This window comes from Saccopteryx leptura, chromosome 12 (assembly GCF_036850995.1).
Source record: "Saccopteryx leptura isolate mSacLep1 chromosome 12, mSacLep1_pri_phased_curated, whole genome shotgun sequence".
Classification (NCBI taxonomy): Eukaryota; Metazoa; Chordata; class Mammalia; order Chiroptera; family Emballonuridae; genus Saccopteryx; species Saccopteryx leptura.
Window position 1 is genome coordinate 33,980,861 of NC_089514.1, and position 25,744 is coordinate 34,006,604.

Sequence of the window (25,744 nt, forward strand, 5' to 3'; positions counted from 1 at the left end):
GTAAACAGCCACATGTATCTAGTGGCTACCATATTGGATAATGCAGCTCTAGAATTTTCACCTGGTTTATGTTTCATTTGGTCAATAGATAATATACTTCCCTTATAGATCCCAAAGCATATACGTAATAGGGTGATAGAAATAAGACTCATTCCTTCATTATTTAGCACCTTTTATCGGCCAAATACTGGGGTAGGCATTGAGAATACCTAGTTTGGATAGCAGGCATGTAAGCAGCTGAAGTGCATCCTTTGCTTCCTATTTTAATAGATTTTCTTTCTTTTTTTTTTTGTATTTTTCTGAAGCCGGAAACGGGGAGAGACAGTCAGACAGACTCCTGCATGCACCCGACTGGGATCCATCCGGCACGCCCACCAGGGGGCGACGCTCTGCCCACCAGGGGGCGATGCTCTGCCCCTCCGGGGCATTGCTCTGTTGTGACCAGAGCCACTCTAGCGCCTGGGGCAGAGGCCGAGGAGCCATCCCCAGCGCCCGGGCCATCTTTGCTCCACTGGAGCCTTGGCTGCAGGAGGGGAAGAGAGAGACAGAGAGGAAGGAGAGGGGGAGGGGTGGAGAAGCAGATGGGCGCTTCTCCTGTGTGCCCTGGCCGGGAATCGAACCCGGGACTTCTGCACGCCAGGCCGACGCTCTACCACTGAGCCAACCAGCCAGGGCAATTCCTATTTTACTAGATTTTCAATAGGCCTCACCAGCTTTTACCACAGTGAGGAACCAAAACCTGATTTTGAAGCAAGGCATAATTAAGCATTTAAGATAGTCTATTGGTAATCTGGATGTCACCTTAGACTTGTTCCTCATGCTCAATGCAGGTGAAAACGAGGTTATAATATGCCAATGCACACAGCCTTTCCCACTGCCAAAACTTTTTCCATTAATATTTAGCGAAGGTATTTTTATAAGATCAGAAGCCCCCAATATTTTATCAAGGTCTTATTGTTAAGGCTCAGAGACAGCTATGGTCTTAATATCAAATATCTGCCTTTTGAAAACTCTAAAAAACCTGTCCAGGCATTTGTTATTATAGTAAATAAGAGGAGCAGGTGCTTATTTTTCAAAGGGATTCGGTGACTGCTTTGTGACTTTTAGGGCTGTACTTCAACCCCCAAATGTCCACAGAACTTTAAAGCAGCAGCAATTGGCACAGAAAAGGAACATTATTGATGTGTTTCATTAAGTATTTGAATTTTTAAAAGTTCCCCAAATGGGTCCTGGCCGGCTAGCTCAGCAGTAGAGCTTCAGCCCAGCGAGTGGAAATCTTAGGTTTGATTTCCCGGCCAGGACACACAAAAGAAGCGTCCATCGGCTTCTCACCCCTCCCCCTCTCCTTTTTCTCTATCTCTCTCTTCTCCTCCCACAGCCAAGGCTGCAATGGAGCTAAGTGGGCTCAGGCACTAGAATGGCTCTGGTTGCAACGGAGCAATGCCCTGAATGGGCAGAGTATTGCCCCCTAATGGGCATTCTGGGTGGAATCCCGGCCAGGTGCATGCAGGAGTCTGTCTCTCTGCCTCCCCGCTTCTCATTTCAGAAAAATAAAAAATAAAGAAATAAAAAATAAAAAGTTCCTTAATGAATGAATCTCTGCAATGCAGATTAAGTATATATCCAGCAACAGTAAGAAAAATGAACATCTCTTGTCACTATAATAGAACACTTCCTGACCATCCACTCTGATGAGAAATCTGTATTAAGTTCCATGGAGAATTTGAAATAATTTTGAAGGATAACATACCTGCTTTTGACATATTATCAGAACCAAGCTGTGTTTGATGTAACCAGAATCAAGTTATAAGAAATAGATGAACCTCTTTATTTTTAAGGAGACAGAGAATGTGGCCACTAAATGGTTTCAGCAATAAGAAGTAGAGGGCAAAGGAGAAAGGAGTCAAAGATAACGCTGACATCTCCAGTACGGAAAGAAAACAATGAGGTCTGGAAATAACCACGTGTTTATCGGGGACTTCCGGTTGGGGAGAGGAAGGCTGGAGAAGGTCACAGTTAGCTCTATGATTTCCTGCCTGTGTACGACGGTGCCTTCCACCACTGTGGGCTATGGTTCACATCTAATTTGAAATATTACTTGACCCTTCTGCATCTCAGTGGAGATACCCTAAAGAAAACGGGGCAATGGTTAAGGTCGCATAGCTAATAAGCAATAAAATCCTATCTGAATTCAAAACCTTTGGTTTTAACCACTATATAAACTGCTTTTTCCTGAGAATGTCAATAAGACTATGGTCTTTCTAAAAGAATGCCATATATACAGGACAGAGAGTGTTTTCTCATCACCTTCACTAATTTTATGCTGTAAACAAAGAGATACTCTGGTTTGTCCATGACATGTATATACACTCATATTAATGAGAAATTATGAAATATCAGTTACTAAAAAAAATCTAGATTATAAATTTCCAGGAAAGAATAAAAATTAAGATAATAAGTTAGAATCTGTATTTTGAAAAAAAACAATAATTTTATTATGCTAATAGAGGACTTCCTTGAATGTAGGTGTTCCAGGTTTTAAATTTTAATGGGGTCTAAATCGCTATTGTGCCATGCAATATGCATATAAAATGAAAGTACGTATGATTAGAATTCAAGTGTTTCATTTAATAAAGAGATTCAAATTATTAGAGTTCCCAAGGTCCACACAGCTGTAGTTAAATATTTAGTCATGATAGAAATATTTTTTATTTGTATGTGATACTGAGAAATTTATCATTTTTAAAAATTTATTTCTATTGCACATCTTGTCATAAAGAAGGGAATAGGTAAATGGCCTAAATCAGGAAAATGAACTTACTATCCACCTAGAAATTTCTCAGGTTAAAGTGTCCAGGAGATGTATTTCACTTGGGCCACAAGGGGATGACTGAGAGAGAACTGTATATATCCCTGACATCCAGATCCTGAGAGCTTGGGTGACATCCCATGAGCATCTAGCACAGAATAACTGAGTTTGCCAGGAGGGACCGTGGTGGACTGTGAAAATAGCACATCCCTCAATGTGGCGCCTTCCTCTCCTTAGGGACATGAATCAGCTGCCGTGATCGGTGAACATGTTGGATGGGAGGGATCTCAGAACTCCATTCTGATCTAGAAATAGGCCTGCTGGCTGGTAGCATATGGCTGTCCTGTTCTGGGTGCAGTTTCTCAAACAGCCAGGTTGCGATACCATGGAGACCACACCTCTTACCCATATTTGCACTTACTATGTTATTTCATTTTATTTGTTTGCCTAAGGAGGGGGCAAGTAGCATTTGCACTAAGGCTTTGGTAGATGCATCAATCATGTTTGAATAATGGGGAGAACGGTATGCTGTGTCCAGAAGAGTAGAAAGCTCTCTGAAAGGAGAAAGACCGGGGCTCCTGGATGTGCTGGATGTGTCCAGAGCTACATTCAGGGTTTCCTAAGTTCTCTGTGGCAACAGGGTAAGAATTTCCCTGCTGTCTTATTCTCAAGTTGTGCTTTTGGAAGTGTATCTCTCCTAAACACACTTGCCTACAGCTGAGACTACAGCACCTGTGCCCCTTGATTTGGTCCTTGACACGTTTGGCACTTTTTAGTCTATGAAAGGGAGCCAACTTCAAATGCTGGACGCGGTGGACCTTGTATATTCTGAGGCAGAGTGAAGCAGGGTTAGGAGCAGGGAGCCAGGAAGCTCCAGAGGAGAAGGGCGCCACCAGGAAAGCTCACTTGTTCTGAGAAAAGGCGCACCCCCTGCTCCTCACCTCCAGGGGAAGGACGCCAGGACTTTGCAAAGCTAGGATTTGGGCTGACAGGCGCTGGTCACTACAGGGTGGTTCTCTGACGGAGGGCAAGCAGAGGGAAGGGGAGAGAGCAAAGGGGCGCTAAGGAAGGAGTCTGACAAAATCAGAAGTAATGGGAAAGGGAAGAAGAGGCGTCCTCTGTCGGACAGAATGTGCAAATTTGGTCATTTTAGGACATACATATCGAAGGTGACAAAAAGTTAAAAATGGTGGAGGGCAAGGGGAAGGCATCCCTCACCCCGCAATCCGTTCACTGTATGTTAACTCTCTAGGGCTCAGAATCCTGCGTGTGCGTGGCAAAGAGCTGACTATGCCCGAGTGCAGCTTCACCATTAGAACGAGAAGTACCATATTCTGAAATCATCACTACTGTATTAGTGTATTTTCAAGTTTACAAGGAGAAAAGGCTGAAACTACACTAAGATGTTTTCCTGCAGTTTTCCTCAAGGTACAGCACAGTGCAGAAACTTGACTAGAATAAATTAGCACTGAATATTTTTTGAAGGGCCAGATGTTAGTAAATTTTGGTAAAGGTAGACCAGCCACCCAGAAGACAGTTAGAGCACAGCAGGTCTGGTGTTAGAAAAGGTTAAAGGAAAAAAAGAATATTCAAGGAGTCTACCTTCCAATTATAGAACCATTCTTAACCACAGATTAACAGGAAAACACTGAATTTCCAGTCAAAACAAACCTTATGATCCAGTCTCAGTTCTAGGACTTAGGGACTGTGGCAAATATTTTAGTTTCTCTGAGACTATTCTTTTATCTGTACCTAAAAGTTGTGCTTTAATTTTTCTTACTATGTTTGTTATTACTGACGTGATACATCTATACCTACTAAATGGAGAAAATGTACATTTGGTTTTATACATACATAATGCTCAACAAAAGCAAAGCATCCCATGAGAATCAATTAGCTATATGGGAATTAAAGAGTATGGAGTGTTTTATTATTATTTCTAAATAATAGACTACAGTAATTATAGTATCAGTAAATTTTATAATATTTATATATATACATATATATATGCACACAATTTTTGAGGACTCATTGACTAGCTTGCCAATGGATACAGTGTTCTAGTTACATAATAAAATTCATGTAAAACTCTCTGGCTGCCCCAAACTGTATAATATTAGAGCAACAGAGAACTTAAAAATCAATCCCTCTCACCTCCTCATTTACTAATGTGAAAATCCAGACCTTCCGAGTCAAGCGGCTTTCCCACAGCTGTCCAGCTCTTCAGAGAGAACAAACCCGTGAAGTCGGAGCTCAATGTCTGAAGAAAGGCTTAGCCTTCGCAGAGACCACGCACGTGCTGAAGCAGTCCCACACTGAAAGGTCAGCTTTCTAACAGCGGACCAATATAAACTGCTCTACAAATTAACAAGGAGAAAAGGAGGAACAACATCCTAAGAAGTTTTGTGATGTTCTAGACTAGATCTAGAACTAATAAATTGACATCCTATTTCCTTTTAAACTGTCTTGAATTTATTTCATCTGCTCAGAGTTAAAAAGAGTTTGATTTAAAATCTGTTTAGAGGCAAAAATATTACACAAGTATCGAAATCCCATAAAAAAGAACATTTTAAAAACACAATTCTCTGATTGCAATCAGAAATGAACAAACTTCTCATCTGAGATCGTAGCCTTTCAGGTATAGTTAAAGGGAATTGTGAACAGCATAGTATAAGGAATTTAACAGAGATAGAATTATTTCAATGACTTTAACTGCAGTTTGACATATATGATTATACCAGTGGTCCCCAACCCCCGGGCCGCGGACCCGTACAGGTCCATGGGCCATTTGGTACCGGTCTGCAGAAAGAATAAATAACTTACATTATTTCCGTTTTATTTATATATAAGTCTGAACGATGTTTTATTTTTTAAAAATGACCAGATTCCTTCTGTTACATCTGTCTAAGACTCACTCTTGACACTTGTCTCGGTCACGTGATACATTTATTCGTCCCACCCTAAAGGCGGGTCCGTGAAAATATTTTCTGACATTAAACCAGTCCGTGGCCCAAAAAAGGTTGGGGACCACTGATCTATATGACAGTATAAAAAGATTCTGGTCCTGACCTGTGGAGGCACAGTGGACAAAGCGTCGACCTGGAATGCTGTGGTTGCCAGTTCAAAACCCTGGGCTTGCCTGGTCAAGGCACATTATGGGAGTTGATGCTTCCTGTTCCTCCCTTCCCTCTCTCTTTCTCTCCTCTCTAAAATGAATAAAGTCTTTAAAAAATGAAAAAAAGGGAACCTGGATAAGTTTAATTTGAAAGTAAATCACTTTTAAAAAAAAGATTCTGGGAAGATGAAAAATGAAAGTGTTCAAATCGAAAGCGAAGACAGAGGACACAGGTCCACAGTGAAAGCAGGGAAAGGTGAAGCCTTCCTCCGTCGTGGCTGCTGGAGACCTCAGCAGTTTTATGGTGAAAGATGACAGAGGGCGTGCGGCTGGATTCTTACTGCTGAGCCAAGTGGCCACCACGTCTTCACCACGCCCACATTCCCCAGGCTGTTGCCACCACTGTGGAGAAGATGTGACGTTCCAGGACTTTCACTCTCACATTAAGCTAGACAGACAGGCAACTTCCAGACCGATCCCTGTCGCCTACTGTAAAAAGACACCTGTTACACCCATGCGTTGGAGGCCACAACTACTCCCCATTTATATCGTAACTCTATGACTAAATGCATTACACTACGGAACTAGTGTTTACACTGCCCTGGCTAATAATCTGTGTTAAAGTAACATTAAAATGAGGCGGACAAAGTGTCAAGAGCCCCGGGTCCTCTCCAGACTCCACAACGTACTACTTGAATCACTTAGGGCAGCCTCAGCTTCTTCATCTGTAAGAGGGGACAATAATAATAGAGTCTCCCTAACATGGTTATTGTGAGCATTGAGTGGGTCTGTATGTATCACGTATTCTTAGAACAGAGCCTGACATACTTCAAGCACTCAGCAGATGTTAGTTCTTAGCACCATATTTTACATAGAAAAGGAATGACTTGCAAAACAAAGCAGATTTTAGTCACCAGGTAGGACTTTAAATATTTTAACAATCATGCACACATTGTATTTTAGCGATGAAATTATTGGTCAAAATTAGTAAATTGTATTTAAAATAAACACCTCCCCACTCATACCTTTAATCATATACCACCCCCCTAGAAAATTCACATACCAGAATTATCCTAAAAGAGTGAGATGGAAGGAGAGAGAGAACAGCCTAGCATCTGGGGATGTTGTACACAGTGAGATCAAACAGATCTAAATTAAATGCTGGCAAACGCTACTGAAAAGTGACAGACACGAGCTCTTCGCCATATCTAGTACAACATGTCGGTGTTATCCTGGGCAGTCACATGTTCCAATCACGAATGTCCCCAGAGTTTACTGAGTGTTCTAAAATAAGTGCATCCCTTTCATTCCATCTCTCATTCATATTCTCTCCCATATATTTGCAGTAGTGTCTCATTTAAGATAAAGCATGAGCAAGTCCAACTCTATAGCAATTTATCACTTACCTTCAGTAAACATATTAAAGCTGTGTCTGTCCTTTCATGCAGGCCTGGAGAAGCTTGCACAGAAAGGGAAGTCGTTGTCCCCTTTAGCAAGTATAACTGGAATATCACTCTTTTTGATTATATCCATGTGTCTTCTTTTCCTATGGAGAAAATATCAACCCTGCAAAGGTAGGTCAAACTTAGAGAAAAGTTGTAAATGGTTTTATGTATGTGCTTGCTACAAATTATCTTACTGTGTTTATTTCTCTCTTGGTTTTAGTTATAAAACAGAAGCTAGAAGGCAGGTAATGTATACGTTTCTATGAATATAATTTTTATCTTGAATGCTTTTTCCTCAGTTGGTAAGACTGACAGAAATGCCAATTTGTCTTTTCAGGCCAGAAACAGAATACAGAAAAGCACGAACATTTTCAGGTAAGGGCCAGGCTGACAGGGGCTATTATCAATGTAATGTATATTAATGAATATTGTTGATATCATTTAGTATATATACTGCTCACAAAGATTAGAGAATATTTCAAAAATGAATATAAAGTGATAAAAAAAGCATTTGATTCTTTTTATTAAACAAGAACATCAGAAAAGCAAACAAGTCAAAGAAATTCTTTGGCTATGCAAATGAGATGCAAAACCAACTTTTATTTCATTGGTGAAAATGCAGTATATACAAGGCTGAAAGTACTGGAGAATGTGCACATTCCCTGGTCCCCTAAATCCTGTGAGCAGTATATAATGTACTATCAATATAATAACATTCACATAAGCTAATCTTGATATAAGTCCCTTGCCTTTGAATACTGCCTTCACTTTACAAAGTGCTATCTATCCCTTCACTGGTTTTATGTAAGGCACACAAGTCTGTAAGAGGCACTCCAGAGGGCAAGGCTCTCGACTCCACTTTACCTGCAAGAGAGCTAAGGCTTGGAGAGATTAAGTCACTTGCCCACCGTCCTGAGTTCTGCTAAACCCTATTTCATTGATCCTATTTATACTTTGAAAATGCCCAGAGTTCCCTCACTTTCTCAGTTCCACAGTCAGATACACTGCCCGCAGCTCCGTCCAGAGAGAAGAAAGGGAGGCTTGACAGGCTTGCTGCTCCTTTGTCCCGCCAGGCTCCTCCTCCCACTGCCACTGACTCCCCGCTGGGTTGTTCTAAGTTAACAATGGGACTTGCAGTCACAGAGCTGGGTTTCAGTCCCACATAGGCCGCTTTGCCCCAGTGTCACCTTGGGAAAATTATTTTTCCTGACCTCAACTTCCTCATATGATGCCTGGACGCTTAGTAAACACGGGTTCTTCCTCTTTTCTAGCCCTTCCTCACACATGAGAATGTCGCAGCTGGGAAAGGCCCAGAGAGACCATCTGGTTCCTCTGACCACCCCATTCCTGACATTTTTCACATGATAGTTTAGTGATCTTGACGCTGTATTGTATTATATTTTGTACGTATGGGCAGCTATAGTTACTTATTTATTCTATTAGTCCCGGTGCTCTCAGACCTAGCTGGGTGCAGCCGGCAGCAGGAGTGGATGAAGGCGGCCAGGCTGAGGCCTTGGTGGCCGTAGAGCTCTGCCAACTGAGAGGTACAAAGGACAACCCAGCCCACACGTGTTTATCTGAACACATAATACACTGTTCCCACTTCAGGCCTAAGGACGTGGCCCAGTTCAGTGTCCGTGCTCAGCTTTGGAAGGAGTGATTTCCAACACTGCTAGTGGCAGTACCACTACGGGGGATTAGGAAACGCTACATTGGTTTTATACACATTGCACTGGAAGCAAACAATAAAGTTTACAAAGGCTTAAAAACAACCATAGCAAGGTGAGGCATTTGGTTTGTAAGTGGTGTTTTTCATTTCAGGCCACGAGGATGCTCTGGAAGACTTCGGAATATATGAATTCATTGCTTTTCCAGAAGCTCCTGCAGTTCCCAGGGTGAGTTTCCCTGGTGGCCGATTAGCACAGCAGTAGAACTGGGCTTCACCCAGTTGTAAGCAGCACTCATTTCAGCACTGGGCAGTGGGGGCACATGGCTGCACCACGTCAGCAGTGTGCGCCCACTCTGAGTCACATTGCTGGATCCGGGGAGCTAAAGCATCTCTCTTAGACTTTATAAATAAGGCTAACACAAGTAAGGAAGTCACACTAATTCATCAACGGTCTTTACCTGGTGAGCTCAGTGAAAAGGGAACTAACTACTAACTAGGTGGAAGGTCAAGAGAACTGAATCAACAGGGAATTCGGAGGCCCCGGTTTCAGTCATCCTGCATCACCTCAGTGAGTGCAGCCTGCAGCCTCACTGAACTCTGTTCCTCCTCTTCCCCTACACTGCCCCCTCGTGTCTCTCGGGGGCACTGCAAGGACAGTGGGTCATACCCTTGCAGGTACCTTCTGCTCTTCAGAAGAAAACTATCCTATAAACCCAAAGTATGCAGAGACAACGTCTTTATTTTTCTCCTAACAGTGCATGAGATGTGAGGGGGGAGCTTTTACAGGTGAAGCCAACTTTTTTCAGTCTGCAATGACAAGGTCTTTTAAAGTAACCAGTTTCATTTTTATAGACAGCAGAACGCTTCTCTGAGCTACTCAGCTCATTAATGTCTTTGTAGATATAGGACCCATCTTGTCCCAGCTACCTTATTCCTCCATGATAGTTCACTTAAGGAAGGGGCCATGAATAGACTTCTTGCTTCTGGGTGTTGCAAAACTGTTTGTTGTTAGGGATGGTTACCTCATTTGTTCTGAGAATTCTATCAATGTAAGATTCATCTGGTCGGTTTCCTGGCCACAGACCTTATTGTGCAAATGCCTTGTGAGTGTGGAGGGGGGCTGGTGGCATTACATCCTCCTAAGGGTGACTCAGTAGCGCCAGCGCCTTCATCGTCATCGACAAGAGGCAGGACTGCACTGCAGGGACTCTGCAATGCCGTATTCTGAGGCAGGATTGGCTCACCCTTCACTTCTACAACCAAAAAAGCAAAATCCAGTATCTGGCAGATCAGGTAGCTCACACAGCTCCCACCAAGGCAGAAAGCACCCTTTCAGGTGTGGCTTTCAAATGGGAGAGCAGAAAACTGAAGAGCTGATAAGACTCGGAACTGAATTTTTGAAGTCAGGAGTTTATTTTAAATAAGGCAGGAGTTTTTATTCCCAGGAATTCGTTAGAAAAGAGTGAGATCTATAGAAGAAACTTTACATTTAGCCTTGTCATTAATCCTCACTCAGTCTGAAGATTTTATTGGGAGGACCTCTGTTTACTGGCCATGTGACAGTCTTCCAGAACTCCAGGCAGAGAAATGAGTGCTTTGATTACGTATTAGAAGCCCCGCCATTTCTGTCATAAGCAGGATAACTTAATCTGGAGCTATACCCATCTTCAAAGCTGAAAACTCCTAAGGAATCCACTGACGTGCTTCATGGGTGCCAGGTGCTCTGGAGGAAGTGAGAAATCAACACCAGCACCGGAAGGAGGAGGGCGAGGACCGAGGGCGGGAACATATGTAGGAGGATGGAAGAAGCAGCCACAATGGCAATTATGTATGAAGATTAGTGGCAACATGCAAGGGCTTTGAGAAGAAAAGGAGAAATAATAATAAAACCAAGATCTAAAAACTGAAGTTAAGAAGAAAAATAAATTGAATTGCTAACTTTTTGAGTTTTTTTTTTTTTTACAGAGGCAGAGATAGACAGAGACAGACAGACAGGAATGGAGAGAGATGAGAAGCATCAATCATCAGTTTCTCGTTGCGCATTGCGACTTCTTAGTTGTTCATTGATTGCTTTCTCACATGTGCCTTGACCGTGGGCCTTCAGCAGACCGAGTAACCCCCTGCTGGAGCCAGGGACCTTGGGTCCAAGCTGGTGAGCTCTTTGCTCAAGCCAGATGAGCCCGCGCTCAAGCTGGCAACCTCGGGGTCTCGAATCTGGGTCCTTCCACATCCCAGTCCTACGCTCTATCCACTGCGCCACCACCTGGTCAGGCTAACTTTTTGAGTTTTAAAAAATCAGACTCATCTCCTACATGGTGTGGTATGTGTACAGATGGAATACTCCTCGCTCTGTGTGCTGTGCGTTTCACTGTCCACGTAGCGCCTCTTTCAGAAGTTGGATGGAAAACAAGGGTATGAAATGAACAAATTTATTCCCTGTGAACAGATCTGATATTAGGTTAGGTAAGTTAGTTATTATCTATAGATTGCATTTATTATAGCCCCTGAATACCTCCATACCAATGAAAATCAAGAGTTGATCTCAAGAACAAACTGTAAACCAAAATCTCCTTGTCCCAAGAATGATAGGACAAATCGCCAAGTCTCAGGCTGCCCATGACAGTTTGAACATGTGTAACGGAAACAGGCAGTTTCCAGAGAAACAAAGCTAGGATATTCCAGAATAACCAAGCAAGCCACAAGAGGATGAGATAAAGACCTCTCAGATGAGTTATCAAGGGCCTAGAGTCCCCTAGGCGGAGCTACATAAAGGATAGGAAGTGCTCAGAAAGATGATAGAAATGAGGAGGAGTTTGGGATAAGGAGGACAGCCAGACGTTAGCCAAATAATTGCAAGGCAGCGCTTCCAGGAAGAAAAAGATTATTAAATACAGGGAAGAGGAGTTAATAAAACACAAATTCCAGTTTCAATAAAATACATGTGGTTTTGCCAGACAGACATACACTACTGTGCTTTCCACATTCATCCAAGCCTTCAGTGTTTAGAGCCCACTACTACATTCAGACCAAAACATCTGCCTTTGAGTGAGCTGTACTTCTGGGTCCTGTCTTCACTAACTCACAATGTGACTAGAGCTCTTGTCTTTCTTTCCAACCATCCTTGCAGACATGATTGGCAAATGGTGCAAAAAGGTAATGGAGATGTAAATAAAAGATAATAATATATGCTCTCTGATTCTAAGCTGTCCTAATATATTCTCTTTTGCCATTTTTTTCTATTATATTTCCTTTATCGTACTACCAGCTTTTTTCTTAAAAGAAGAAGAAAGTGATGGCTTTGTCAGGCTATTCTGCTCTGACCTCAAAGCTATGCTGCTACACTAAATACCACAGGGTGGTAAGTGCGGGGAACTGTAGCAAGGAAGAAATGAGCACTGTAGGGAAGATAAACAGTTCTAATTCTCTACTCACCACTACTTCCAGTTGTTTTCAACTGTGCAGCGTAGTAGATACACTATTTTCTAGTCTGCTAATTTCTTTTTAATGTGCTCCATTTCCCAGATGCCCAGTAGGTCTGTTCCAGCCTCTGCTGGTACATCAGGGCAGGACCTGCCCAGTACAATTTATGAAGTTATTCAGCACATCCCTGCCCAACAGCAAGACCCTCTGGAGTAAGTATGAACTTGCCTTTGGTGATGCTACCTTGAAGGGGCTTGGCATTCAGCGCCCCCTTTCCACAGAATTTATTGTAAGCAGAGAAAAAAAATATTAAAATAGGGAATTGTACGTCCTGTACAAAGTTCCCAGGTGAAAATATGGAATCTTAGGAACCAAAACAGGGAAACACACAAGTATCTCCTGGGGCTTTGCACTTGGGCCAGTGGATGAAATGGAGAGATCTAGAATCCAGCATTTCCCCAAGCGAGTCCACATCTGGATTTGAAAGTGATCTCCGGGCCAGTCTCAAACCAGCTGAGTTACCTTGATGATTTTCCAGTGGCTATGGTGGTTTTAGAGCCAAAAATCTATTACTATAAATAAAACCAGGAAAACAACAACAAAATAACCTAAAAAATGTGTTCAACACTGTCACCACACAAATGCCCAACCTCTTACAGACTCAAAGCAGTCTACTCGCAAGTGGCTAGAACCACACGGAGGACTGGCCTCCCACAGAAGGGTAAAAGCCTTAGCTGAGGTCAAGGCCAGCTACCTGCTGTACTTTTCCAGTAACCCTCAGGAAGAAAACAAAGGAGTCACCAACCTTCCCAGCCTTGGAGAAAGGAAACCTAAAGCCTTTTGGAATAGTGAAATGAATTTCCCTTTTGTGTGGGCTTCAGCGGCCTGAAGGCTTAACTGCCACAAATCTTCCATCATTTCTTTATTTGTCATTTATTGACTTTGAAAAGAACATCAATAACCACACACAGGAACTTCCCCTCTGGCAAAAGAAACAGTTCTAGCAAAGTAATTCATGCACACCTCTGGGTAAATACCGAATTAAGAGCTAATGGGGGGGCTAAATGCTTAGGAAATCCCCTCAGTGGGAGGAGAGCCAGTCCTGGGGAGCAATGCAGTCATTTAAGGGCTGAATACCTGTCAAGAGCTCCTTCAAGGCCACCAGCAGTGCATTCCTTCTTGGGGGGAGAGGTAGGAGCAGGCCCTGACGGAGGAGCTAGGAACCTCTGGTTTAAAATAAAATTATTTTATCGCTTCTCGGCCTTTTGGCTAAGATCAAGTGTAGTATCTGTTCTTATCAGTTTAAAATAAAATTATTTTAAAGCATATTTTCATTCTAGTAAAACCGAAAAGTGGAATATTATTACATGATAATATTTTTAAAAACCCTCTAAAATGAAACCTAACACTTTACTTTCTGAAACAGAAAAGTAAGAGATATTTTTCTTTGTCTAATATAAAGAAAAGAATTTTGAGAGTATGTCCACTCCCTACATTTTAAGAATGTATCCAATTAACAATTTTATCCTATTTAAATTTATTTGTTTTCCTATATGTTCTTTGTTGGGCAGATAAAATGTATTATGCTCACTTTGTTAAAGATGACGCTGCCCACGTGGAGGCGGAGGCCGTTGCCCAGGTGATATTAATGTGTGTCTCTGTGGGCAGGCAGGATCATTGTAGCCTGGGGCTTGGTTTTGGGATTAAGCCTTTCCCACCCTTTTTGAAGTGGGGTGGTACAATCCCATCATGCCTCAGAGAAGTGACTTTGTATTAGAGACTTCCCTATTTTGTATATTGAATTAAAGGTTTGGATTTCTACACTATAAAATGGGGGCAGAACGAGAGCTTGCTCTTGGTTCCTGAGATCATCATTAGAGAAGAGAGCAGAGGAGAGAGCAGAAAGAGGCCATGTGGCCAGGAGAAGCAGCCAAGATGGCGGAGTGCTGAGTGAGAGGCCAGTTTGTGCAGTTTGACGCTAGAGAAGGAAGGAGATGGGGAACAGAGGTGAATAAGTCTGGTGAGCTAGAAAACTTTGATTCTAGGAAACTCAGAGAAGTCAGTAGCTTTGTGAGCACTGAAAGTGAGTGGGTTTTGGAGCCCAGTGTGTGTTTTTACTTGCCCGCCGGGTGCAAGCTAGGATTAAAGATGATGGCCCACCAGTTTTTGGCTCCATTGTTTCTTTACCAACTGTCCGAATCCAATGCGAACCTGCATGGGCCGGGCTGCTTTGATAGTGGCCGTGGCTTCTGGCTCTACATTTGGCGTAGTCTGTGGCAGGATTCGATACAGTTCGGTATGGAACAACCACCACCTTTGAGCAGTGGAGTAGAGGACTGGCTGCTGTTAGGGTTCCCCATGGCTGTCCTTTTGGGGACCATAGGCTGGCTGACTTTTACAGCCATGCGTGGGGAAACTGAGAGCTCTGTGGAAGAGGCTGCCTGGGACCTGAAAATCGAGCAGTGGAAGGAGCTGGAGCAAATGCAGGAGAAACCGATGCTGACCCTGGAGCTGAAGGAAGTGCTGGAGGAGGAGGTTGACCAGGTTTGCGAGATTCACCTGGAAATGGAGCAGCTGCTGGAGGAGGATTCACAGGTTCATGAGTTGCAGATTGCCCTGGATGTTGTGGAGAGCCAGCAGTGGCAGGAGGCTGGGGCTGAGGCTGAAGCTGAAGCTGAGGCCGGGTCCAGAGCGGCAAGGTCTGCAGAGCAGAAGGCTGTGGCAGCCCAGGACTCGAGCCCTGCAGTGGGAGCTGGTGTTTTCAGTTCCTCTTTGGAGGATGAGGAGAATCGGGCTGGAGTTGCAATCTGCAGTCTCCATAAGATGAGAGTGCAGCTGGAAGGAGCACCTACTATGGCCCTGGTAGGTCTGCGATTTTGGGACATAGGGCTGGACAAGCTTGCCAGAGCAGAGATGGAAATGCTGACTGCTATTGTCATGTGCTCCTCTTTGGGACAGTGTAAGAACTGCCAGGATAGCAGGGATGAGGGGGGTGGCTGAGGTTTCATGTGCACGGACTGATTTCCTGGACTATGACCGGAGTGGGCATTGGCTCCTTTGTTGGATGGACTTACGAATTACGGATTTTGGACAATGTGAAATACCCTGATGGTGGTGGGGGGTGGCTTTGCTGGAAGCACTCCCCTGCCCTGGGAAGCTTTTCCCGTGGCTAGAAAGAAGGCCGAGGACATTTTGCGCTATGGGCTAAGTGCTCAGAGACTGGTGAAGTGTACCTTTGTGATTGTTGAAATTGTATGACTTGTGCTGTTGTAATTTGTGTAATGTGCCTAATTTCCTTGTACAGGGATGCCGGTGATGTAGATTGTGGGTAGTAAAGTGAGCATAGGGGTGGATTGTTGGGCAGATAAAATGTATTATGCTCACTTTGTAAAAGATAACGCTGCCCACGTGGAGGCCGTTGCCCAGGTGATATTAATGTGTGTCTCTGTGGGCAGGCAGGATCATTGTAGCCTGGGGCTTGGTTTTGGGATTAAGCCTTTCCCACCCTTTTTGATGTGGGGTGGTACAATCCCATCATGCCTCAGAGAAGTGACTTTGTATTAGAGACTTCCCTATTTTGTATATTGGATTAAAGGTTTGGATTTCTACACTATAAAATGGGGGCAGAACGAGAGCTTGCTCTTGGTTCCTGAGATCATCATTAGAGGAGAGAGCAGAGGAGAGAGCAGAAAGAGGCCATGTGGCCAGGAGAAGCAGCCAAGATGGCGGAGTGCTGAGTGAGAAGAGAGTTGGTGCAGAGTTTGTACAGGGAGAAGGAAGGAGATGGGGAACTGAGGAGAATAAGTCTGGTGAGCTAGAAACCTTTGATTCTAGGAAACTCGGAGAAGTCAGTGGCTTAGTGAGCACTGAATGTGAGTGGGTTTTGGAGCCCAGTGTGTGTTTTTACTTGCTCACCGGGTGCAAGCTAGGATTAAAGAAAATGGCCTATCAGTTTTTGGCTCCATTGTTTCTTTACCGACTGTCCGAATCCAATGCGAACCTGCATGGGCCGGGCTGCTTTGATAGTGGCTGTGGCTTCTGGCTCTACATTCTTCATTCTGCATGTCTATTTTTCTAATTAGAATGCAAACAAACTAAATGAAAATTTAAGATTTATTTTTTGAGGCTCCCCATAATGAAATAAATGCTCATTTTAAACTGTGGGATATGGTGGCTATAATTTCAGATCATAAAGTTATTCGGCTGGTTTCGCATGTGAAAACAACAACAACTAATCTCCAAGTTAAAAAAAAAAATCACCCTCTGAAACTAGAATGCTTTCAGACATGAGCAATATCTTTAAAACTTCTTGGAAATATAAAACTTTACAGTGGTACCTTGAGATACAAGCAGACCAACATACAAATTTTTTAAGATATGAGCTGCGACTCAGTTCATATTTTTGTTCGAGATCCGAGCGAAATTCCGAGATCCGAGTCGTGATTCGGGAACTTGCCACTAGTTGGCGCATTGGCGCACAGGTCCAGTATCGGCAGCACAACACCAGCGTCTTGTTCTTTTTCACGTGTTACCCACAGAATCAAGTCAAATCTCTTGTGCTATACTGATTCTTGCATCATTTTTGCATTTTCTTGCTAACCCTTTTTGTGTGCTATCATGGGGCCGAAGAAAGTGAGTGTAAAGTACAGTGGTGAGAAGAAGAGAATGATGTTGATAGAAGTAAAGCAAGAAATAATAGAAAAACATGAGCATGGTGTACGATTGATTGAACTGGCAAGGCTGTACGACTGCAATACATCTACAATTTGTACCATCCTAAACAAAAGGATGCCATCAAAAGCGCAAATCCAGCAAAAGGAACTATAATTCTGTCTCAATTAAGGACAAATATCCATGAAGAAATGGAGAAGCTTCTGCTGGTGTGGGTGAAAGAGAAAGAGCTGGCAGGAGATACAGTGACAGAGATTGTAATATGCAAAAAGGCATGTATTATTTACAACGACTTGAAGAAGAAAGAACCATCAACCTCAAAAGAGGCAGGAGAAGATATATTTAAGGCAAGTCACGCCTGGTTTGAAAATTTCAAGAAGAGATCTGGCATCCACTTGGTGGTGAGGCATGGTGAAGCTGTGAGTGCTGACGTTAAGGCAGCTGAGGAGTACATTGCATGTTTTGCTGCGCTTATCGCGAAGGAAGGCCACATCCCTCAACAAGTGTTCAACTGTGATGAAACAGGATTATTTTGGAAAAAAATGCCCCAGATGACTTTCATCACCGCAAAGGAGAAGAAACTGCCAGGCCATAAACCCATGAAGGACCGTCTGACCCTTGCATTGTGTGCAAATGCTAGCAGTGACTGTAAAGTAAAGCCACTGCTAGTGTATCATTCTGAAAATCCTCAAGCCTTTAAGACTCGCAAGATCCTTAAGGAGGTTATGTGGTGCACCAATGCTAGGGCATGGGTTATGTGGCAGTATTTTATTGAATGGGTAAATCTTGTCTTTGGTCCTGCAGTGAAGAAATATCTTCAAGAAAATAAACTCCCAATGAAAGCATTACTAATCCTTGATAATGCTCCAGCCCACTCACCTGGTCTTGAAGATGACATTCTCAATGAGTTCAAATTCCCGAAAGTCCTCTACCTTCCACCCAACATGACTTCAATCTTGCAACCTATGGATCAGCAGGTCATTTCCAACTATAAACGTTTTACACAGAACACTTGTTCCACCGCTGCTTTGAGGTGACTGAGAATACAGTTCTAACCCTTCGAGAGTTTTAGAAAGATCACTACAACATTGTGATATGTTTACGCATTACTGACTTGGCTTGGCAAGAGGTTATAAGAAAAACCTTGAACTCGGCATGGAAAATGTTATTGCCTGATGTTGTTGCAGACAGGGACTTCGAAGGATTTGAACCAGAGAGTGACTGAGGTAGAAGCATTGGAGGAGATTGTGTCTCTCGGAAAGTCGATGGGTCTGGAGGTAGATGAGGGTGATATAAACGAGCTCGTCAAGGAACATGAGGAGGAACTCTCAACTGAGGAGTTGAAGGAGCTACTGATGATGCAACATAAGGAGCTTCTGCAAGAGATTAGTAGTGAGGAGGAGGTGGAGTCGGAGGAAGTGATTTCTACAAGTGAAATTAAAGACATGCTGGCAATGTGGGAGAAGCTTTCAAGTTTCATTGGAAAGAAACACCCAGAAAAAGTTTCAACTGGTCGTGCACTTTTTAACGACACTTGTTTGTCATATTTCTGTAGCATTTTAAAAGGCAGGCAAAAGCAAACCTCTTTGGATAGATTTTTATTCAAAAGTCCTGCAAGTGAAAGTGCCCAAAGTGCAGTCAAAAAGGCAAAAACAGGTGATGATTAAATGAAAAATATGTAATGTTACACTTCGGTTAAGTTTAAAATTAAGAAAGTGCAGTTGTAGTTTTGTTTAACGTAAAAAAAATGCAGTTTTAGTTTACATTTAGTGTTAAGAAAGTGCAGTTTTAGTTTATGTGTCTACAGTGCCTGCATCCCTCCCTCCCTCCCTCCTCCACCACACTCGTCTGTCTCCAAGGTAAGAATACAGTACTAAATAACACTTTTTTCTTTTATTTCATATATTTTGTTATGCATTGGTAAAGTATACATGTGTGTTTCTTAATTAAAAACATGTCTTTTTCATAATTTAGGATGGTTTGGGGATGTTTCACAGGACTGGAATGAATTAAATCTATTTCAGTTATTTTAAATGGGAGTAATTTGTTTAATATACGAGTTGACTGACTTACGAGCTGGTTACAGATCGAATTAAATTCATATCTCAAGGTACCACTATCTCAGAAATAAACCTCAAAGGGTGAAAATAAGGCAGAAATGCTCTTCTTCAAGCACATCAAGGACTATTCAAAACTGCTATTGAGACTGTGCTTCTTCCAGGGACAGTCAACCCCAGAACACTGACCCGCACTCCCAGCCCTGGTGAGCTCTCCTCCTCCGCCTCTCTCTTCTCACCATCTTCTTCCCGCTGAGTCCTGCTTCCCTCTGTGTGTCTCTGTCTTCCAGGGACTCCGCTCCTCGACCTCCATCCTTCGATGTCATCCCTCTCCGACTGCCCATCTCTTTCCTTCTTGCCTCTGAAAGACTCTCTCCCTTTCCCCTAATACCTCTTTACAGTTTTCCTCTTCTGTCCCTGTTTCAACCCATCCTGAAGGGCAGCCACCATTTTTTACAGTGCCATCTTCCTAGAATACAGATTTATGTTACCTATTCTAAATTTTAAAAGCAAGAGAGTAGAATATTTTCTTTTTATTTTATCAGAAACTGTTTTGCACTTATTTTAGTCAATCCACAAACATCTCCAGGACATTAACTGTGTGCTAGGGATAGAGATTAAATGAGACCCGATCTTTTTTAAGGATTTCATACTTCAGTGGGTTCCTATTTGCCTATTTTAACTAAAGATTAGTGGTCCTTAGTAGAATAGAATAAATATTCCTCAGTGGAATAAACATAGACTAAACCTACAGAGACCACTTTTCCCTCCTGATTGCCTGTGGGTTATGCTCTAGGTCCAATTAAATTCAAATATCAATTGCATGAATAATGCAGTATCACATGTGGTTAGTGAATCTCTCCCATCCCCCACTCCCAAGTGAACGTGCCAGCTCTGGGTGAAGAATCCTAACTTCCTGCTTTCTTTTACCTCTATTGGACAGTCACTTCTGAGACAGGAAAGACGGCCAAAAGGTTTTTTCCTTGGTTATGCTAGCAGTGTTGTTTTGATAACTACATGTGTCTAATACCTAATTGGACTGGTGTTTAACAAATTGGTAAGTTGACCTGTGTTCATATTCTAGTACTCAGAATTATTTGTTCACTGAACTTACAAATGCTGTCTGATGACCTCATTAATTGCCCTTGTTATGGTTTGTTTTGAACCCAAGACTGGCTGTTACTATCTTGAGAATAGGACATTCAGGTAAGAAAACCTTTAGTTTCAAAAGGAAACTATCTCCTGGACTTAGTTATTGCTTAATCCTTATACTTATTAGTTTATAAATATAGTTTTCTTGACTAGTTTAAAACACCCAGTTTATTTGCGGCCATGGAAAGGAATAAAAGGATGTAAAGTTCTTCTGCCTTTAGAACTGGAAGTCTATAGAACACGTCACATGTATTAACTTCTCTTTGCCAGGTGAGCTTTCATGGAAAAGCAGAGCCCTGGAGTGAAACGATGAAGGAATGTTTTGAGGACGTGTATACTCATCCGGAATCAGTGAAGAAGTCAGGCCCAGTACCTCTTGCTCTTTCCAAATCCTGTTCAATGCAGGCTCGAGTCACTTAGAAACACTGGCCTGCAGGTACCCCAGGAGGCCCAGAATGCACTGGGCCTCAGAAGGACAGGGCTGCGAAAACATCCTCAGTGGATAGTTTTAGGCTGAGACTTTCCAATTTGTCTTTTACTATCAAATTTCTCTAAAAAGCTCAAGTAGTTCTAACCTATACGTTCCCTTTCATCAACATCAACCCTATGGCAACTAACCTACAAAGGTGGAAACTTTATATTTGTAAAAATTTCAGCAGGCTTTGTTTTCTTAAATTCTCATTACTGTTAAGATTGTTATATTTATTTTTGCATTCTACTCCCAAATTTCCTTATTGCTATTTGTACCACAGAATAATAATGGGTGTCACAAAAGCAAGACCATGCCTTCTCCTAGGTTGTCAATCACCAATGGTGTTTCTGAAAAGACTTATAAAATGCTGAATGAAGGAAATGACTCGTTATAGTCTTATTTTAATTTTTGTTCAAGAAAAGATGGATTCAAATAAATTATTCTGTTTTTGCTTTTATATGGCCTTGATTCTTTTGTCGTATAGAGTAAAAATTTTACATAAAAGTCAGAATACCGAATTACATTTCACTTCCTTATTTCTCAATGTATAATAAAGTTTAGATTATAGAAAACTACACACTAAGAATCTTGCTCTCTCGCAGCTATTTTATTTTTCAGACTTGAAATTGTTGATTCTGGGAAAAGTCTCCCTCCTTGTATGTCACTGTATTAAAAAAATCAGTTGGAGCCCTGGCTGGGTAGCTCAGCTGCCTAGAGCATCGCCCCAACAGGCCAAGGTTTTGGGTTTGATCCTCAGTCAGGGCACATATAAGAGTCAACCAATAAATGCTTAAATAAGTAGAACAACATGTTTCTCCCTCTCTTCCTCTCTCTCTCTCTGAAATCAATCAATAAACATTTTAAAAAAATTTTATAAACTTAAATCAGTTAGAAACTAATTGGTAGAATTAGATAAACATTTCACAACCCCAAATAAAATAACTGATTCAGGTAACAATCATTATTAGGCAGACTGCTAGATAGAAGGTCCCAGGCAGAACTAGTAGATCACCAGGGGTCCGGTTGCAGAAACTGTGAGGAGACTGGGTCTGAGGCCTAGGGAGAAGCAGGTGTACGAAGTGGCAATAGTTCAGTTTGCAGTGAGGAGCAAGGAACAGGGACAGAGCAGTCATCTTGAGTCTCGTCAGTCTTGAAGACGAAACATGAATATTTATGTTTCATTACATTGGCTGCCACAGTTTAGGATTTTATTCCAGCCAAATAAAAGGAGAAACAACCCAAATATCCAACAATAGGGGTTTTTTAAATTACATTAATGACATTAGATCCATGCAATGGTTCATGATGCAATTATTAGAAACTAAGATATATGACTATATTTAAACTAATTTTAAGCTATGTCTCATTGTCTCTTATTTTATACAAAAGAAAGAAGTAAAAAGAAAGGCATTTCTCTTTTAGAGTGTTTTAAGGGAACCACTAACACTACCTCTCATATTTTCACAGAAACACATGGTACCAAGAAAATTAAGACTATGTTCCACAACCCCTTTCTGGTCTTCTTTCTCTAGCAAACTTATATATTTTTTCTGCTGAAAAGTCTATCAGTCCTACCACAAATATCTCCTTCTCCAATTAATAAAAAATATTTTATCTAATTAGAAAAGGAATTCACGCTCATTGTAAAAAATTTATAGATACTTAAAATTGCAAAAGCTAACCATAAGATAATTAAAATCACCAGTAGATTTTAAATTTTCTCATGGCCAAAACAAATTGTAATTATGTAAGGCAATAGATGTGCTCACTAATCTCATTATTATCGTAAATATTCTACAATATATAAATATACCAAATCATTACACCTTAAGCTTACACATTATAAGTCAAAAGTATATCTCAATAAAGCTGAAAAAATAATATAATATCACTTGTAATCTCACGTATCAGGAATAATCTGTTAGCATTTTCCTAGATTAGTTATGCATATGTTTATTTATATTCACTCCAGTTCCAGTAAAAACTCATATAAATATTAATATATACCATAAAAAGATAAAGTACATCCAAAAATATTAATTTGCCAAAGAAAACAGCACAAAGGAACAATGAGAGTTTACAAAGGCAAGTGCAAGCAGAAATGATGTTAATAACCAGGATGGGGAATTCCCCCGCATCTGTGAGCACAGTTTACACCACTGACACACACAACATGTACAGGCAGATGCGTGTCTGAGTTGAATGCAATTTGTGATGATCAGAGCCAAAAAAGGCTGCAATTCTGCTGCAAGGCTGAGAGAGAGCAGGTGAGCTTCCCAGTCATCCACATCCAGGTCCATCCACCCCTCCTTTCTCTATTTTTTTTTTTTTTTTGTATTTTTCTGAAGCTGGAAACGGGGAGAGACAGTCAGACAGACTCCCGCATGCGCCCAACCGGGATCCACCCGGCACGCCCACCAGGGGCGACACTCTGCCCACCAGGGGGCGATGCTCTGCCCCTCCGGGGCGTCGCTCTGCCACGACCAGAGCCACTCTAGCGCCTGGGGCAGAGGCCAAGGAGCCATCCCCAGCGCCCGGGCCATCTTTGCTCCAGTGGAGCCTCACTGCGGGAAGGGAAGAGAGAGACAGAGAGGAAGGGGGGGGGGTGGAGAAGCAGATGGGCGCTTCTCCTATGTGCCCTGGCCGGGAATCGAACCCGGGTCCCCCGCACGCCAGGCCGACGCTCTACTGCTGAGCCAACCGGCCAGGGCCACTCCTCCTTTCTCAGTCGAACCCCCTCCCTCCCTGACTGAGGCCCTTACATCTCTCACTCGGAAGGCAGATACTGACTACAATGAGCAGTGGGTGCTTCTCCATGTTCCTCTTCCTAGACTCAACCTGGAACACTTTTTTAAATCATCTTTGATTTGAGAGGGAGAGAGAAAGAGAAGAATAAGAGAAACATAAATTTGTTGTTTCACTTATTTATGCATTCATTGGTTGATTCCTGTATGTGCCCTGACCAGGGATCAAACCTGCAACCATCTCGAACCAGCTGAGTTTCCCGGCCAGGCCAACACTGGAACATCATTTTTAAACCATAGACAATCTCAAGCAGGTTTTTCTTGAGTAAGTAATAATACATCCACATGATTCACAGATCGAAATCGTATAAAAAGTGTACACCAAGATAGCTGTTTTTAATAGTTTTTGGTTTGGCTACTTTTGTGTATCCCTCTAGAGTTTCTTACCACAAGCCAAAGGAAATGCAAACACATATATCCTTATTATTTCAGACTCACTTTCAATCATTGCAATTCCTCTTGTTTTGGTATCGCTCTCTCACACACACAGATACACAGACTCTCTTAGTGCATGGTTCCGCACAAGCTGTGGGAGACTGCAAGTGGCAAAGCCCTTGCACTTCGAGGCTTAGCAAAAGGCTAAGTTCTCCTCTCCCCCAGTTCCATATTGGCTACAAAGCTGAGTATTTGCACTCGTCCCATCCCTTCACTTCATTTGCTTGCTTGAGTTGCTAAAAGCAATTTACATGCCCTTCCTCTCACCCTTTGTTTGTTCTGATGTTGGTTGATTTCAGTTATGCAGGGTGGAGGGTTCTGCACTAGGGAGAATTCTTGGGTTCCCTTGAAGATGAGTGACTTTGTATAGGAGACTTCCTTATTTGCATACGGCTATATAATAAAGCAAACCGAGGGCTGTTTAGCTCTTGCAGGCTAAAGGTGTTGCAGAGACCTCCCAATCCCATCCTATTTCTTTTTATTTTCTTCATTCTGCATCGTTCTCACTCAGGACCTGAAATTACTAGCCCTGCTGGTTCCCAGCAGGTGGTGTGGGAACAGGGACCCGAGGTAGGGAAAACTAAACTAAAGGCAGGTGACAGAACTCCCCAAGTGCACACAGTGACTAAAGTTTTTTAGTAGAGTTTTCGGGGAAAGCAGTGTCGGGAGTAATAAATTATGGGACAATTAGGGTCAAGAGTAAGGGACCTTGGCCCTGGCCGGTTGGCTCAGTGGTAGAGCGTTGGCCTAGCGTGCAGAAGTCCCGGGTTCGATTCCCGGCCAGGGCACACAGGAGAAGCGCCCATCTGCTTCTCCACCCATCCCCCTCTCCTTCCCCTCTGTCTCTCTCTTCCCCTCCCGCAACCTAGGCTCCATTGGAGCAAAGATGGCCTGGGCACTGAGGATGGCTCTGTGGCCTCTGCCTCAGGTGCTAGGATGGCTCTGGATGCAACAGAGTGACGCCCCAGATGGGCAGAGCATCGCCCCCTGGTGGGCATGCTGAGTGGATCCCGGTCGGGGGCATGCGGGAGTCTGTCTGACTGCCTCCCAATTTCCAGCTTTGGAAAAATGCAAAAAAAAAATAAAAAATTAAAAAAAATAAATAAATAAAATAAAAAAGAGTAAGGGACCTTTTTCTTTTTGTACAAATGTTTTTAACTGAGGAGGAGCTGTTGTTTGATGAGTGAGCTCTGGATGGAGCAGCTTCGCGGGTATGTGTGTGGGGGGCTAGGTGGCCGGAAGACTTAGTGGCAGCACAAGGCTGAGGCCTGAGGGGCAGTGCAGATTGGGTGGCAGAGAGCCACGCAGGCCATGGTGGGAGCTGAGGGGACGCTGGAGAGGGGAGGAGCCAGGGACAAGGAGCTCCTCTCCCACCAGGGTATACGGAGGGACTGAAGCCAAACAGTAGGTTCTCAGATAGCTATAGGGCAGTTCTGGTCCTACCTGGCATCAAGAGCCGGTGGTCCCTGGTCAGGCACTACCAAATACTAGCAGAGAAAGGAAGTACCTGAGACTACTCTGTGCCGGCCCACCTCCTGCCCCTCTGCAGGGTTTGCAGACATGGTGCCCTTCAGGTGGGGGCCCTGAGCAGGTAGGATTGTAAATTTTGGTGTATTTCCACACACCCACACTGATCCAGGTACAGGGCATCGCTGTGATCTGCTGATACGGGTCTGCTTACGGGCCCTGCAGAAT

At 42.8% G+C, this 25,744-nt stretch overlaps 1 protein-coding gene and 1 pseudogene across 5 annotated transcripts in view; both read left to right on the plus strand.

Moving 5' to 3' along the window:
* Positions 1–21,267, plus strand: part of HEPACAM2 (HEPACAM family member 2) — a 44,368-nt gene extending 23,101 nt beyond the window's left edge. For 2 of the 5 annotated variants that reach the window (XM_066353874.1, XM_066353877.1), the window contains 5 exons: positions 7,373–7,519; positions 7,707–7,744; positions 9,191–9,264; positions 12,561–12,670; positions 20,609–21,267. In XM_066353874.1, coding sequence (XP_066209971.1) covers positions 7,373–7,519; positions 7,707–7,744; positions 9,191–9,264; positions 12,561–12,670; positions 20,609–20,643 — 404 coding nt within the window. In that variant the 3' untranslated portion in view covers positions 20,644–21,267. Of the gene's footprint in view, positions 1–7,372; positions 7,520–7,589; positions 7,615–7,706; positions 7,745–9,190; positions 9,265–12,560; positions 12,675–20,608 lie in introns of those variants that run through there. The other 3 variants (XM_066353875.1, XM_066353876.1, XM_066353878.1) reach the window with 3 other exon arrangements.
* On the plus strand, positions 13,708–13,808 carry LOC136384299 (U2 spliceosomal RNA; annotated as a pseudogene).
* Positions 21,268–25,744: the final 4,477 nt, after the last annotated feature.